This window comes from Aricia agestis, chromosome 6 (genome assembly GCF_905147365.1).
Source record: "Aricia agestis chromosome 6, ilAriAges1.1, whole genome shotgun sequence".
NCBI lineage: Eukaryota > Metazoa > Arthropoda > Insecta > Lepidoptera > Lycaenidae > Aricia > Aricia agestis.
Genome location: NC_056411.1, coordinates 8,573,387 through 8,587,758, shown reverse-complemented (window position 1 = coordinate 8,587,758; position 14,372 = coordinate 8,573,387). Strand labels below are relative to the sequence as shown.

General features: G+C 35.7%; 4 protein-coding genes across 4 annotated transcripts in view; 3 read left to right on the top strand and 1 right to left on the bottom strand.

The window, feature by feature from the left end:
• Positions 1–71: 71 nt before the first annotated feature.
• On the top strand, positions 72–3,769 carry LOC121728137 (ionotropic receptor 75a-like). The gene is made up of 10 exons (XM_042116252.1): positions 72–216; positions 389–528; positions 827–962; positions 1,081–1,226; positions 1,340–1,476; positions 1,730–1,891; positions 2,100–2,290; positions 2,583–2,797; positions 2,999–3,202; positions 3,452–3,769. Exons 1-10 carry the CDS (start codon positions 135–137, stop codon positions 3,767–3,769), a joined length of 1,731 nt encoding a protein of 576 aa, XP_041972186.1. The 5' UTR covers positions 72–134.
• Positions 3,770–4,524: 755 nt separating this feature from the next.
• On the top strand, positions 4,525–6,771 carry LOC121727597 (extensin-like). Its single transcript, XM_042115508.1, has 3 exons — positions 4,525–4,684; positions 5,044–5,098; positions 5,776–6,771. The coding sequence occupies exons 1-3, from the start codon at positions 4,589–4,591 to the stop codon at positions 6,660–6,662; spliced, it is 1,038 nt and encodes a 345-aa protein (XP_041971442.1). The 5' UTR covers positions 4,525–4,588; the 3' UTR covers positions 6,663–6,771.
• Positions 6,772–7,131: 360 nt separating this feature from the next.
• Positions 7,132–8,594, top strand: LOC121727595. The gene is made up of 2 exons (XM_042115506.1): positions 7,132–7,216; positions 7,328–8,594. Exons 1-2 carry the CDS (start codon positions 7,178–7,180, stop codon positions 8,465–8,467), a joined length of 1,179 nt encoding a protein of 392 aa, XP_041971440.1. The 5' UTR covers positions 7,132–7,177; the 3' UTR covers positions 8,468–8,594.
• Positions 8,595–9,404: 810 nt separating this feature from the next.
• Positions 9,405–14,372, bottom strand: part of LOC121727596 (T-box transcription factor TBX1-B-like) — a 34,678-nt gene continuing 29,710 nt past the window's right edge. Inside the window, exons 8-9 of the mRNA XM_042115507.1 lie at positions 10,676–10,813; positions 9,405–9,771 (exon numbers count right to left, since the gene is read on the bottom strand). Coding sequence (XP_041971441.1) covers positions 9,714–9,771; positions 10,676–10,813 — 196 coding nt within the window. The 3' untranslated portion in view covers positions 9,405–9,713. The remainder of the gene's footprint in view (positions 9,772–10,675; positions 10,814–14,372) is intronic.

The window sequence follows — 14,372 nt, the reverse complement described above, 5'->3', positions numbered from 1 at the left end:
GTTTGCAAACTAGTCATTTGGGCTCGTATGCATTTCATCAAATATTAACCTCTTCAATTATATTCTGGCATATATGCTATTTACTATGCATTGTTAAGAATATCAAACAGTTGTTCAGATTGAATAAATCAAAGATGCTAGTTTCAGTGATATTAGAAATTTTTAAATTCAAGCTTGCTAGTACAATTTTAGTGCTATCTTGTTGGGATGATAATGGTAAGCATACTTAACAAGTAATACGTTATCAAATACTTATAAGTTAAGCTTTTCCCTTTATTTTAATATCCGTTATATCTATCAACAATCATACTATCATTTCCTACTTTAAAACACTACTGAATTTAAATCAGATTATAAAAAATTATATACGATTTATTTCTGTACATAGAGCAAGTAAAGTTTATGCGTCAACTGATATCTCGTGGAGTGAGAGTCGCTATGTCATGCGATGGTAACGACATACCGCCGGTCAGCATCCATCAGCTGCATGGTATTTTGTACTTCAGCAATAGCAATATAACGAAAGGGGTAAGGACTAAGGATCCATTTTAAGAATAATAAATGTTACTTTGCACATTAGAATTTCTTGAAAAATAGAAATGAAATCATGAAGCGAAGGTATAGCTATCTAATGTAAATTAAGTATGCAATGTAGTATTTTCTTAATAAAAATGTATAGTCTATAAAAGATGTTCAGTAGAAAATCTTCGGTAATCGTCATAATATTATCTCACTTTCGAGATAGGATGCAAGTGGTGTTTTAAAAGAGTACCTATAGTATAGGCTTTGGTTTTAATAGAACGATTTAAGTGTATTGAATCTACAGATTAAACGGGAGGACTTTGGATACTGGAACAAATGGGTGATAGTTGGCGACACTGTACCAAAATTTTTGAAAGCGACTAGAAATGACGCTGATATTGTACTTGTTACTCCAGAGAATACCGATGCTGAAATAAGTGGTACGTATATTCTTAATGTTGACATAAGTAACAAGAATACCTCTAGAAAAGAAATCAAGCATAAGACTTTTTTTAGATTACTCTACATATTTTGCTGCGAAATCGTATCTTCTCCAAGACGTTTATGTTCATCCTGTTGAGGAACCCTCAATACATCCATGGGCCTATTGGAATACGAATGATGGTCTCCAAATAGTATACGACCATCAACGACTACGACGACGATGGAATTTAAAGAAGCATACTTTAAGAATTGCTACACCGGTAGATTTAATTAAAAATAGCGTGTATTTTTTCAATAGATGCTATTTTTGTTAAAAAAATCTGTTTGATCAGGATACAGGTGAATTTAACATATTTTTACTATAATTTTTTAGCTTGGGACATATTCTAACGAAACCTATAATGGGACATTTAAAGAGTATCTGTTGGATATGTCGATGCCGGAGAAAGATTCCGGCGTTCGAGCTGGATACACTACGGCTCTGATCATGATAGACGCTCTTAACGCTACGTAAGTTTCCCATGCAACTTTAAATAAATAATAATCTATCTAACAGTCTTGAATTTGAATTTTTGCCATAATCAAAATCAATAATCTAAAGTTAGAATCTATTAATAAATTTTAACACGGGTTTAAGGATAGCAATCCTCTTAAATTAAATAGTTATCAAAAATGTAATGAAATGGAAAGGCAAGCGAGAGAAAGAGAATGACAAAAATACCAACAGGAAATAATAATGGTACATGATGACACTTTGTTACAGCGAAGAAATGATTCCGACACTTTTATGGGGCACAGAAGTTAATAACAGCAGTATGTTATTGAAACTAAGAAGAGAGGAGGCCGATATTGCGGGGGGTATATTGAGGATTTTGCTGACACGAATTCAAAAATTAGACTATACCGTTTCATTATGGCCTTTTCAGTAAGTGTCGGTTTGGAACCGCTAAAAATATTTATCGACTCTAGAGAGTGTCTTAAACCGGTCTTAACATTTTAAGCCAGGATGTTAGTCTAAAACCTTGAAACCCGAATTAGCCCTTCGTCTGCCTTCTGTAGACTTTGGCTTTCTGATAAATAATTATTTGTTCTTACGTAATGACGTTTCGTGTAGCTTCAATTTTTATTTACAGCGTGGGTTTCACTTACTTGGCAGAACGAGAGAGCAGCAGCAACATGTTTGCTGAGCCCTTCACTGCGGGAGTATGGTGGTGCTGTCTTGCTCTTTTCATTATCCTTGCCTTTGCTCAGCGCGTTACATCCAAAACACCTTTTGAAAAAGAAGGAGCGTATATTGCTGTTTTGGCAACTTCCTTACAACAAGGTTGCTGTATATGTAAAATATAGAAGTATTAAATAGCTACAAATTATCTGATACTCGATAACGAAGACTAGATGTATTTGTATTTTTATAGTTTTGGCATTATAACAATCTATTTTAAAATGCATATCAATAATTTACAACTTTAAAACAAGATAATTTAACAAAAACCCTTTAAAATTTTGTGCGCCCAATTCCTGCGTAAATTATGTACAAAAAGAAAACAAATACATAAATAGATAATAGACATACGATCTTATATGCATCTAGTACTCATAGATGCTTGTTTTTCTAGACGCAAGCGCTGTCCCCGAAGGAGTATCAGGTAGATGGACATTCCTGGTACTATCTACATCGGCCATGCTGATTCACGCCTACTACACTTCCGCTATTGTTTCTACGCTTATGAACGCTGGTAGAGATGGACTGGACTCGCTGAGAGCTCTGGGTGACTCCAAATACGCTATAGCATCAGATGATTACGACTATATGCGATTTTTTATGTTCGATGTACGTAAATTGCTCTAAGTAAACTCTGAACTTATCCTAACCTTATAATATTATGATCTTAGGTATTGAATACAGTACGGAATAGCCCCATAGACAGACAGATAATAAGTAATTATAAAATAAATAATATTTCAACTAGCTGTAGATAACCAAGAATATTTAGTATAGTTTTTATTGACATTTAAAAAGCAATTGCTCTAGGTGAAAACGAATTGGAGTGATATGGAATATCTGAAGCAAAAGAAAATGACATCAAACCTGTATCACGACGCCCAACAAGGGGTGAAGCTGATACAAGGAGGACAGACCGCTTACCACACTGAGTACAACCAGCTGTACCCATATCTGAGGTCATTTACTGATGATGAAATATGTAAGGTCCAACATGTTGATACTATTCCAGAGGTAATATTTTATGTTATTAAAGTAAACCTCCAAAGAAATAATGAAGCGAAAAACCAAAAAAAAATGTTTGTTACCTAAAATGGTTTTTTTTAATTATGAGACAGCAAAGCAATTCTCGAATATATCCTATGCAGTCCTTTCTCCACCTACGAAAGGATCTTTATATCCTCTTAGGTAAACAGCATTAAGTTTTGTACAGACAATAAAGCATAACAGCTATCCAATTTCTTGACTATAAAAATTTTTTAGACGTTGACCTGGGTGACTACGACAAAATTTGGCCAGTGGACCAATTTATTCCGTATTGTCGGCGGCTGGCTGCACGAGACCGGCTTGAAGGCTCGCGTCGTCACCCGCCTGAGAATCAGGCCGCCGCCTTGCCAAGCGGCTCTCCTTGCTGAAAAAGTTAACATCAATGACGTCGCACCCGTCATCATCATTACTTTCACGGGCATGGTCATTTCGGTGATCATATTGGGAATGGAAGTCCTGTATTCGAAATGGCAAAAGAGAAATCGAAAAACTGCAGTGGCGTTTGGAGTCGTGGAAGAATTTTTCCGTGACTAATTTTTTTCTTACGAGCTAATTAGTTGTATCGTTGACATATAATAAATAAACTAGAAGTATACAATAATTATACATAAGTATACACCTGATAAATGACTGTCTACAGAAAGAGGCAAAAATAAAAAAATATTACGATTCTATTAATAGAAAACTTCGAGCCTGTAGACTATAGAGTAATATAATATTGCAATGTATTTAGTAGTTATATAGATATTTAAATTGCAATTTATGAATTTCATCATTTATTGCACGTTTATCCATGGGCGTACCGAGGGGGGGGCAGGGGGGTGTAGCTGCCCCCCCCTGGATCATGTTGACGTCCCTACTAAGTATATTATCGAGTACTTTTATCTTTAAAAATTAAAAATTAAGAAAACGAATTTTTGCCATTTGTTTGCAATACAATATTGTTACAACTAAAAATTATTAATTTTTTATAAACACCTAGCTTATGAAAAATCTGATTTCCCCCCCCCCCCCTGGCCCAGAACCTGGGTAATTTGCCCCCCCCCCCCCCTGGCACCAGAACCTGGGTAATTTGCCCCCCCCCCCCCCCTTGCCCAGAACCTGGGTACGCCCATGCGTTTATCACTTACTATATGGTATGTTTCGCAAAAGCGATGCTAACCCTACATGCCTTATCACTTCCACTACAATTACATCACATCCCTAGACTTATCGTTACATTTTATCACCTCATCTCGTATCGATTCAAACGCACGTTTCCGTAATTTATTTAAGTAGACGTATGAAGTAATTGTCGACAGTTTCGTAAGTGCTTGTAAATGTAATTTTTATGAGTTAATTATTTAATTAATAATGAGAAGAATACTGAATACAATATTATGTACATACTGTATAATATCTGTATGTTATGCAACGCCGCCCAGTTGTCTCGAGTTACATCAGTCACAGGTAACAACATAATATATTATTCCCTAGAAAAATATTTCAACCATGACCATTACCATGAGAATGACCATGGTATTAACAATGCCTCTTTTTAAAAATTCCTACTACAACATTTAATTAAGTTCTTAAACTTTATTTCATAGTATCGTCATCATCATTAATTAGTAATTATTACTAATCGTTTTTTTTTTTTGTAATATTGCTAAGTAAAAAATATTCGTATGCACTGTTAAGAATATACTATATTAATTATTATTGTTATGATTTTACCCAACATATCCATAAATAAATAATTAGATTATGTTAATTTTTTAATTTGACTTTGACCAAATGTAACTCATGTAAAAAAATGATTATTTTAGCTGAACACGCTGAACGAACGAATGAATCAGATGCTGAGTGCCCTGTATTCCTCACGTGAGTACCACAACAAAAACTGTTAACGCTTTGTGTAATGAACAATTACATAATTGTTACCAGGCATATAAAATAAATAATGATGACTGCTTCGCATTTAAAGCTTACACTAGCTGTTTGACCGAGCTTTGCTCGGTATTCGATGAAACAGGAATAAAATGACATTTTCTAAAAATTATTCCTAGCTAGATCAATTTATTGCCCCCGAAACCCGAGCCGATTCCTAGATTCTATTTTCCAATTATACAGGGTGTAACAAAAACAAGTGATAATAATTTAGGGTGTGTACGTGTTCCCTGTAGAGAGTTCTCTGTGAAAGTAGCAGCGCTGAAAGACCAAAAATTTTTTTCACTTTTGTATGGGGAAACTCGTGACGCTTGGGCCCTTGCCCATACAAAAGTAAAAAAAAATTTTGGTCTTTCAGCGCTGCTACTTTCACAGTGAAATCTCTACAGGGAACACGTACACACCCTACAGTATTATCACTTGTTTTTGTTACACCCTGTATATATACAAGAATTGCTCGTTTAAAGATATAAGATAATATTATAAGCTCATATTTGTAACAAGCGTCAGATGAATTTCATAGTATTTTAATATTCTGGACAACATCATGCATGTTATACCACTAAACTCCTAATAATGAAACGAATTTATAATTTTTACCGTCTTTTCAGCAATCCTATCGAAACTGAAGTCAGTAACGAGTCCTGAATCGAGTCCAGAGAGTACATCTACAGCAGAAGAATCTCCAGAAGCAGTTTATGATACGTCAGCTTATTACGCACCTACCAGCGCCGGGGTTACCCCTCAAGTTGTATATCTGCCGCCATCAAATACCCCATCATCGGAACTAAGTTCTACTAGAACTCCTAGATCCTATTATCAGCCAGATGTCCCACTCGAGTATCTTATGTCCCCATGGTCACAGTACTATGACCCTTACCGCACGGCGGTTTCACTTGGTTATCCTCCGACATTGCTTCAAAATCCCTTAGCATCTTTGTATGACCCCTACCGAGAATTATATTCGCCAGCTCCTTACCCTCCATATCTTCCTTCCGTTTATCCTGCTGCTCCTCCTGTACCGCCAGCATATCCTGCTGCTCCTGTATCGCCAGCATATCCTACTGCTCCTGCACCGACAGCATATCCTGCTCTTCCTTCGCCTACGTATCCCACTCCTCAACCGACATACCAAACTCCTCCACCAATATATCAAACTGCATCAGCCTACAAGCCTCAAACATACCAAGCACCGCCACCATACAAGTCCCCATCACCAGCATTACCTTCCCCACCTCCATCTTACCAAACGCCACCAGCGTCCTACCAAACCCCACCACCTTCATACCCAGCTCCGTCACCCTCATATCCCATTCCGCCAACATATCAAACCCCACCACCTGCATACAATACGGCACCACCTGCATACAATACGCCACCACCTGCATACAACACCCCACCACCTGTATATTCACCCTCACCAATTTCCCCCTACTCTCCAGTACGTTACTCGAGAGCAGTAGAGTATTCACCGTATTATTCTCAAACTCCGATATGATTAGGAATTAAGAGAGAGGAACGATACTGACAAAAAACGAGAGTGTTATATTAGGAGTGCTAATCATACCTTAGAAATGAAAATGTAGAGTTAAGTTATAATGTTAAAATAAAATATTTATTTAATAACTCCTTTAATTTTTATCAGCATCATTTTTTTATGATCGTACCTAATAACCAAAAAGGTGAATAGTATAAAAATTATTACAAATATAATAAATAATTCCTTATTTATTTTGCAAGAAAATAATTGCATAAAAAACACGAATTGTAGGTTATTAACTTATTAGGTATCTAATGAAACAGCAAAGAATTCTATTTATTGTTTTATAACTTCAAGAAATTGATAAGCTTGTTTTTTATCGATTACCAATATAGGTTTCCTAATTGTATTACTTTTTCACTATCACAATGCTTTAACGAAATTTCCTTATTTCAATTGGCTGTTACTTAATATTTTTTTATTTATAAATAATTAACATTTTCGTGACCGTGTCAATCTAAAAACTCTTCATCATGGAGAGTGTGTACTTTATTTTAGCCATTTTTGTACAGGTAAGAATTCAATTAATATTAATTATTGTCTTTGTTCAATATATAATTTAATTTTTTAAATATTATCTTTTTTTTTTAACCCGTAAAAATAATCCAAAAATTGATTTTCAGGGACTATTAGTTCATGCTGCTGTTGACGAAAAAAGAATTATTTTAGAAGAATTTAATAATAACGGATTTGAAAATGAAGTTTTAATCGACGATGTAAAAGATGACAAAAATAAAAATGAATGGATGGATATTTTTCTAGATGCAAACTCTAACTTATATCCTGCGGGATCATCAGCAGCGAAAATGGCTCAAGCCACCTTTTCGGATAAATCACCTGAGGAACAACTAGAGGAAATTAAGGAAATGGCCAATCAGATCACTTTGCTCATTCAAAATGAGATGGCCAATCTTCTCTCCTACGCTATGGGCTGTGTAGATAGAGGCGAGCAGCTCGGAAGACAGAAACGATCGGCTGAAACTCCAATGGATAGCACACAGCTGGTGATGAGGCTACTGAAGCATATAAAATCGAATAATGAATATCAAAACATCGCTATAGAGAAAATGATGACTGCCCAAGAAATAGCTGACAAATATGGTATACCCTTCACACCAGATACAGATATTCTTACCGACTTAGCAAAGAATGCCAATGAACAGGCTTTCGAAATGACTTCTATTCTTAAAGATTCCTGTGACATGAAGAATAGTTCTCAATGTAAGGTTATAGACGAATCAATCAGTACTAGCTACAATAATAATATATCTTCTGTTGTTGAAAATGAAAAAGTAAAAACGAATAATAATTCAGTTAACTCTACAGTAACTCTTCCGCATAACATGAGCAACGAAAACGTCAGTCAAAAACGAGATAATGATTACCTATCACCTTACTACTACTACAACTGGCCTGAAACTCAGATAGTGGCTCCAGATGTAGACCAGTACAGCATACCAGTAACTTCAAAGCCAACATTTTATGATACTATATCTTATAATCCAATGTTTGACTATCCTTACTGTTCCTTGGAACCTATAAATAATGTTCACTATCTGAATGACTTCGAACCGGAGCCCATATTGACAGGGGAAGAGTATGAGGAAACAGTGTCTTCCAAAGTATTCATAGAACACACTGAGCCAGGCGCGGGCACTGTCAACCACGTCACCACCTACACTCTCTCTGAGAAAGCTCATTTCAAGACCCCCGAGATAGAACAACTGCCTCAGCAGATGCAGTATTATTTTTTTTTAATGTAAGCGTCTTGGTTTGCATCTTAGTTGTAGTTATTATTGCATTTAGTGTTTAATTAAAAACATGTTTCGTATAAAGTACTACGAGTTATCGTTAGTGTTTCATAATAAAATAAACTGTAAATTCAATCACATTTAATATTTATAAATAAATTATACTTATAATATCTATTTTTTTCTTTGGTACATGTTTTCAATTTGGCAAAATATGATTAGACAGTAAAATTCTATTTTATCTTATCTAAAACATTAATGGGAATAACTTTTATAAAAATCTTAACAATCTCTAAAATTACAAAGTTTTGAAAAGGCACACGTGAACATTTTTCTACATAATATTATGTAAGTACTTAAAACATTAAAAAATTAAGTACACATTCCTATTTTATTATAAAATATTTACATATTTTATTGTCATAGGGTTTTTAAAATCAAAAACTGAATGTTGTCTACATTCAGTTTTTTTATCTTATAGTACCCAAAAAATATTATTATACGTACGTACGTAATTATATTATACAATTCTCTACATAATATTGTTCTGTTCAGTATTTCTACTTTATTTGACCATGACACGTCAAAATATATAAATTACAATGTTAAACCACGTTAAACTGCATCGATTAGACCTGGCCGTCGTCGGGTTGGTTCAGACCGCAACGCGACGCGTAGAATGTAGATGCATAAATTCTAAATTTATATGGATTTGACAGATTCGCAAGACGTCTCACGCAATTGAAATCTGTCAATCGTCAAATCCATATAAATTTATGCCGCGCCGCGCCTCGCCTCGCCTTGTTGCGTTGCGGTTTGAATTAACCCCATACGTTGTAATTTGTAAGTGTAATCAGACCGCAATGCGACGAAACGAGGCGAGGCGCGGCGCGGCATAAATTTGTATGGATTTGACAGATTTCAATTGCGAATCTGTCAAATCCATATTTTAGAAATGCATCTACGCGTCGCGTGGCGGTCTGAATCAACCCTAAGATAAATTTGTATAGTATGTAAATGCTTTCTTACACTTTCCTTTCCTTAATAATATTATAGTATAAATCCATTAGATCGTGATGGTCACTAGCCACTGTTCTCAAAGTGTACACAATCATTGAAATCTCACAACATCTACTTCACAAAAACCTTAGCTTTCGTCTTTACCACTCAACATTTATGTAGATTCTGGTACAAGTGTATAATAGTATATTACAAAACTATAAGTATCACATGAGAAGGTTCGACCAAGCAGTTCAGTTTATCTGTGGGAATAGTAGGCGGTGTAGGTGCTGTTGTGAGTCGTGTGAGGCTGGTATCTGAAATTGTTAAAAAACAATTAATACATACATAAAGATCGTGTCAGATGTATGTACATGATGTTACAAAACAAAGATTATCAAAGACGTTAGGATCATCACAGAAACTTCGTGGTAAAATAACTCTGGGTGGGTTGCACCAACTTACTTTAACTTTAACTATAGTAAAATGTCAAATGAACTGTTAAATCTCTGATTAAAGTCAATAATGGACGCCATATTTGACCGCTCAATTTTGCTCGGCCTCTTGAACGCCATCGACACCGTAACGAGCCCGTAAAAATACCTCTGTGTACGACCGGCTCGATATTGAGCCACCTGATGCACTCGACCTCACGCTGTTTTGTTACTTATTTCAGTATGTATAAGATTTAATTTCGTTTGTTCTATGTATTATTTTTAAGAGTATGAAGTTGGCTACAAAAAGAACGCACTAAGTTAGTTCCTGAATCCTGATTGGCGCAATTTTGCAAAACTTGAAAAAAAATTTAGAAAAATTTAAATGATGCCATAGAACGCGGTATTTGAGGCTCAATAGAATTTTGACATCCCGGTATTCGAGAGGTTAAAGTTAAAGTTAAATTAGACATAAGGCTCACAGTGTTGCCATAACAAATAAATTTTTCCTGTCAATTTGTATACTTAATTACTTACATAATTCATTTTTTATACTCTCAACCGTATTAACTTTAGCAACAGATATCTGTCAATACTCAATTCATAGTTATAGTAATTATTGTTAAAGTTAACCTTAACTATAACCTTTGGCAATTCATAGTTATCGTTATAGTTAGTATTAAAGTAAACCTTAATAACCTTAACATTGACCATAACTGTAACTACATATTATTATAACAACACCTGTAGTGCAACCCACCCTAAACATGTATGATGTAATACTTACCGCACGGGGTGCGCGTGCGCAGGATACAGCGGGCCGCTGGCGCTGGGGTCGCCGGCGTAGGGCTGCGACAGCGGGTAGGGCTCCACCGGCATCTCGCGCCTGCGCGGCGTCCCACGCGGGGTGCTCTGCTCCGGGGGACTGGAAAATAAAGGTCTCAAGATGTACAACACAGAAGAAATAAAGGCAAAAATGCTTCGTGAGTTGGTGGTGTACTGGATGTTATTACTGGAATATGGCATCGTAATTTAAAATAGGGATGACGACAAGGTCAAAGATTAGCTGATTTTTTAAATAAAATAAAGACATAGCGATAAAATATAAGTATTTCCAAATTTTCAGCTTCTTATCTTATGTATTTTTTTTTGTTATGAGCCTTCAAAGTTGGATAGTCAAGTCGATTTTTTTATAAAATGCCTTAATTTTTGTATACCAATAAGATAAGTTATGCAATTTATAAAAAAAAATCTTATGAAACCACTGTCATAAACGCAATATTATTTAACATAGCTATCGAATAAACTACCTAAGCGTGACGTCACAGTTAGGTAACATTTTGTATGGATATCTAATATCTTGGAGAGTTTTTAAGCTATCAAAGTCATTCTTTCACCGATATTCCTATTTTTGAATGGCCCTTCACTTACCAACAAGAAAAAAAATTTCGTCATGGCTATTGTGCCTATAATCAAAATTATTGTGATCACATTGTATAATATACCGTACATATTGTGTAGAACTTATCATAAAAGAACATATTGTAGTTTTAAGTAGTTTTAACGTTGTTAGTGGCGGCCGAAAAGGAAGATCTTCCGACCGAGCGAGATAGCATGCTCGGTCAGGCCGAAGCCCACTGACGTCATTTCAGACGTTGTATATATCTTGCCGTTCTCCGAAACTTCGATAGCGCGATGCAGGAATGTTAGGCGAATTGTGGGTACCGCCACATAGTAGTTTAAAAAATATAATATGTATATGATGTAGGTACTGCCTGTTGTTATTTTTTAAACAGGGAGATAGATATGGACTTTATTTATATTGTTATTTTTAGTTCATCTACATTCTACATTGTAAGTCGCAGGTATCTTGCCAAACATTTGTATAATCTGGCCTTCAGAAATTGCAAGGCATGGTAAGGTTGCAATCAATACTAATAATTTCATGGTTATCAATAAATTAGTCTAAAGGTCTGCCCCATACGCTCACCGGTGAACGAGACACAATTGAATATCTATTGTGTCTCGTTTTCCCACGATCGACGGGTCAATATTATGAATTTTTTTTAAAGTACGCGAGGGAATTTATATCACTGGGTAGAACTTTTAAGTTTCTTGGGTAGAACCAACCAACAATTTCCGTCTTCATAAAATGCCCTAAAAACAATATTAATAGTTTTGTTTCTGTTTTGTGTCTTCATAAAATGCCTTAAAAACAATTAAAAGAAAAAAACTTTTTTGTCCGTCCATCTGACCGATACATCTTCTTTTCTCAAGACTCGCACCATCTACACTTTTTCATTTGAACTTAAACTCGCATGGGTAAGTTACAAACTCAACAATACAATAAGTCAGAGAGGAAATAGATGGCGCCTATAGTGGCTTACAAATTTAGCACTCCAAGTACAGAGGGCACCACCGACGACAAAAACAAAATTAGTTATCCTACCTGTCTGGCTGCGACTTTACCGGCTGGGATTCAGACTTCAAATCCTAAAAATCTCATAACAGCTGGACTCAGAGAGATTTAATGATTACGTAACTCAAATTTTATGGTGATTTTGCCATAAGTTCTGATATTTTCTGTAAAATTATTCATTGAAAGTAAAGTTATCATTAAATATCTCTGAGTGCGACCGTACCTAAGCCTTGAGAGAGCATTATGCGAATGCTCTTGTGAAATTTTAGAACATAACTAGCTGTCCCGGCAATCGTTGTTTTGCCATATAATTTATTTATTTTTTGTACGAAAAATAGATGTTGGCCGATTCTCAGACCTACTCAACATGCTCACAAAATTTCATGAGAATCGGTCAAGCCGTTTCGGAGGAGTATGGCAACGAAAACTGTGACACGAGAATTTTATATTTTAGAACATAATATAAAAGTGTTAATCCTGAGGATTACTTACAGTACCTAATTAAAGACTTGCTTTCTTTTCTTGAAGAATATAATAATTATTCCAAATTCAAAAGAGTTCATAAATAATATCTATGGACGCTTCAGCTTCACACCACGTCAGTCTGGTCCCGTGCGTGGTAAGTAGCTGAAGGACTTGTGTTGGTACCCACCGTACCCACCGTACCCGCCAGATAGCGGAAACATATTTAATACTTTTATACTATACAATATACATATTATTATATTTAAGATTTTTATTATATAATGATTCACATAATATTTAATAATCCATGACCCAGGAACTTTGAAAACTTTTTGTTTCGTCGGCGGGATTCGAACTCGCGACCCCCGGCGTGAGCTACCAACAACGCGCTCATCCACTGAGCGACAGAGATAGTCATAAATGATCAACCTTTTGAGCAGGCCGGGCGTAGGGACCACCGTATCTGCGTATTGATTTAGACGGTGCCCGAGGATCATGGGGACCCCAACGTGCGTACATGTAAAAATTATTAAAAGCTTTCTAATATTATTATTTTTAATTCACGAATGACAAAATTGAAATAATCGGCCAAATACGAGTCGGACTCGCGCACGAAGGATTCCGCGCCAGTATATAGAGCAAAATTAGACCAAAAATTGTGTTTTCACTTTTTTTGTATGGGAGCCCCTTACTTTTTTTTTAAATTTATTATTAAATATTAAAGTACACATATAACTAAGGATTTTGTGGAAAATTCAAGTACCTACCTGTTGCTATTATTGATATAGATCAAAAAAGGCTAAAAAAAAATCACGTTTGTTGTATCTCCCATACAACAAACGTGATTTTTTTTAGCCCCCTTAAATATTTATTTTATTTTGTTTTTAGTATTTGTTGTTATAGCGGCAATAGATATACACAATATATGAAAATTTCAGCCCTCTAGCTATAACCGTTCTTGAGTTACAGCCTGGAGACAGACGGACAGACATCGAAGTCTTAGTAATAGCACAGTATAGCAATGTCATATTGCTATACTGTGGTAATAGGGCCCCGTTTTTACCCTTTGGATGCATTGCTACCTGCGTAAAACGTGAGACCAAAAAATTGGTAACACCCTATAAGATTTTTTCTTTTGTGGGAAGTTTTTTCTTTCCAAAAGGCCCCAATTTTTTTTTATACGGGGCCTAGGCACGCTACACTTCTGGTTTTGAGTCAAAAAAAATAGATAAGTAAGTAAAGTCTTATCAAAAATTCTTCTTAAACAGTTAAGAAAGGACCTAAAATGTCTGGTCTTTTATCAATATTTTTGCGCTACCTTTTGTTTTGTTCATGTTAATAGAACAGAGAGACATACAAAAATATAACATACGGCCTCATATGGAATATTGTTCTCATCTCTGGGCAGGGGCGCCAAAATACCAACTGCTCCCTCTGGATCGTATCCAACGAAGGGCTGCTCGAATTGTTGACTGCCATAGTGTTTCAAACAGCTTGGACCCCCTGGAATTACGCCGAGATGTTGCTTCACTCTGCATCCTCTATCGGTTGTATCACGGGGAGTGCTCTGAGGAATTGTTCGGAATCATACCACCTGTAA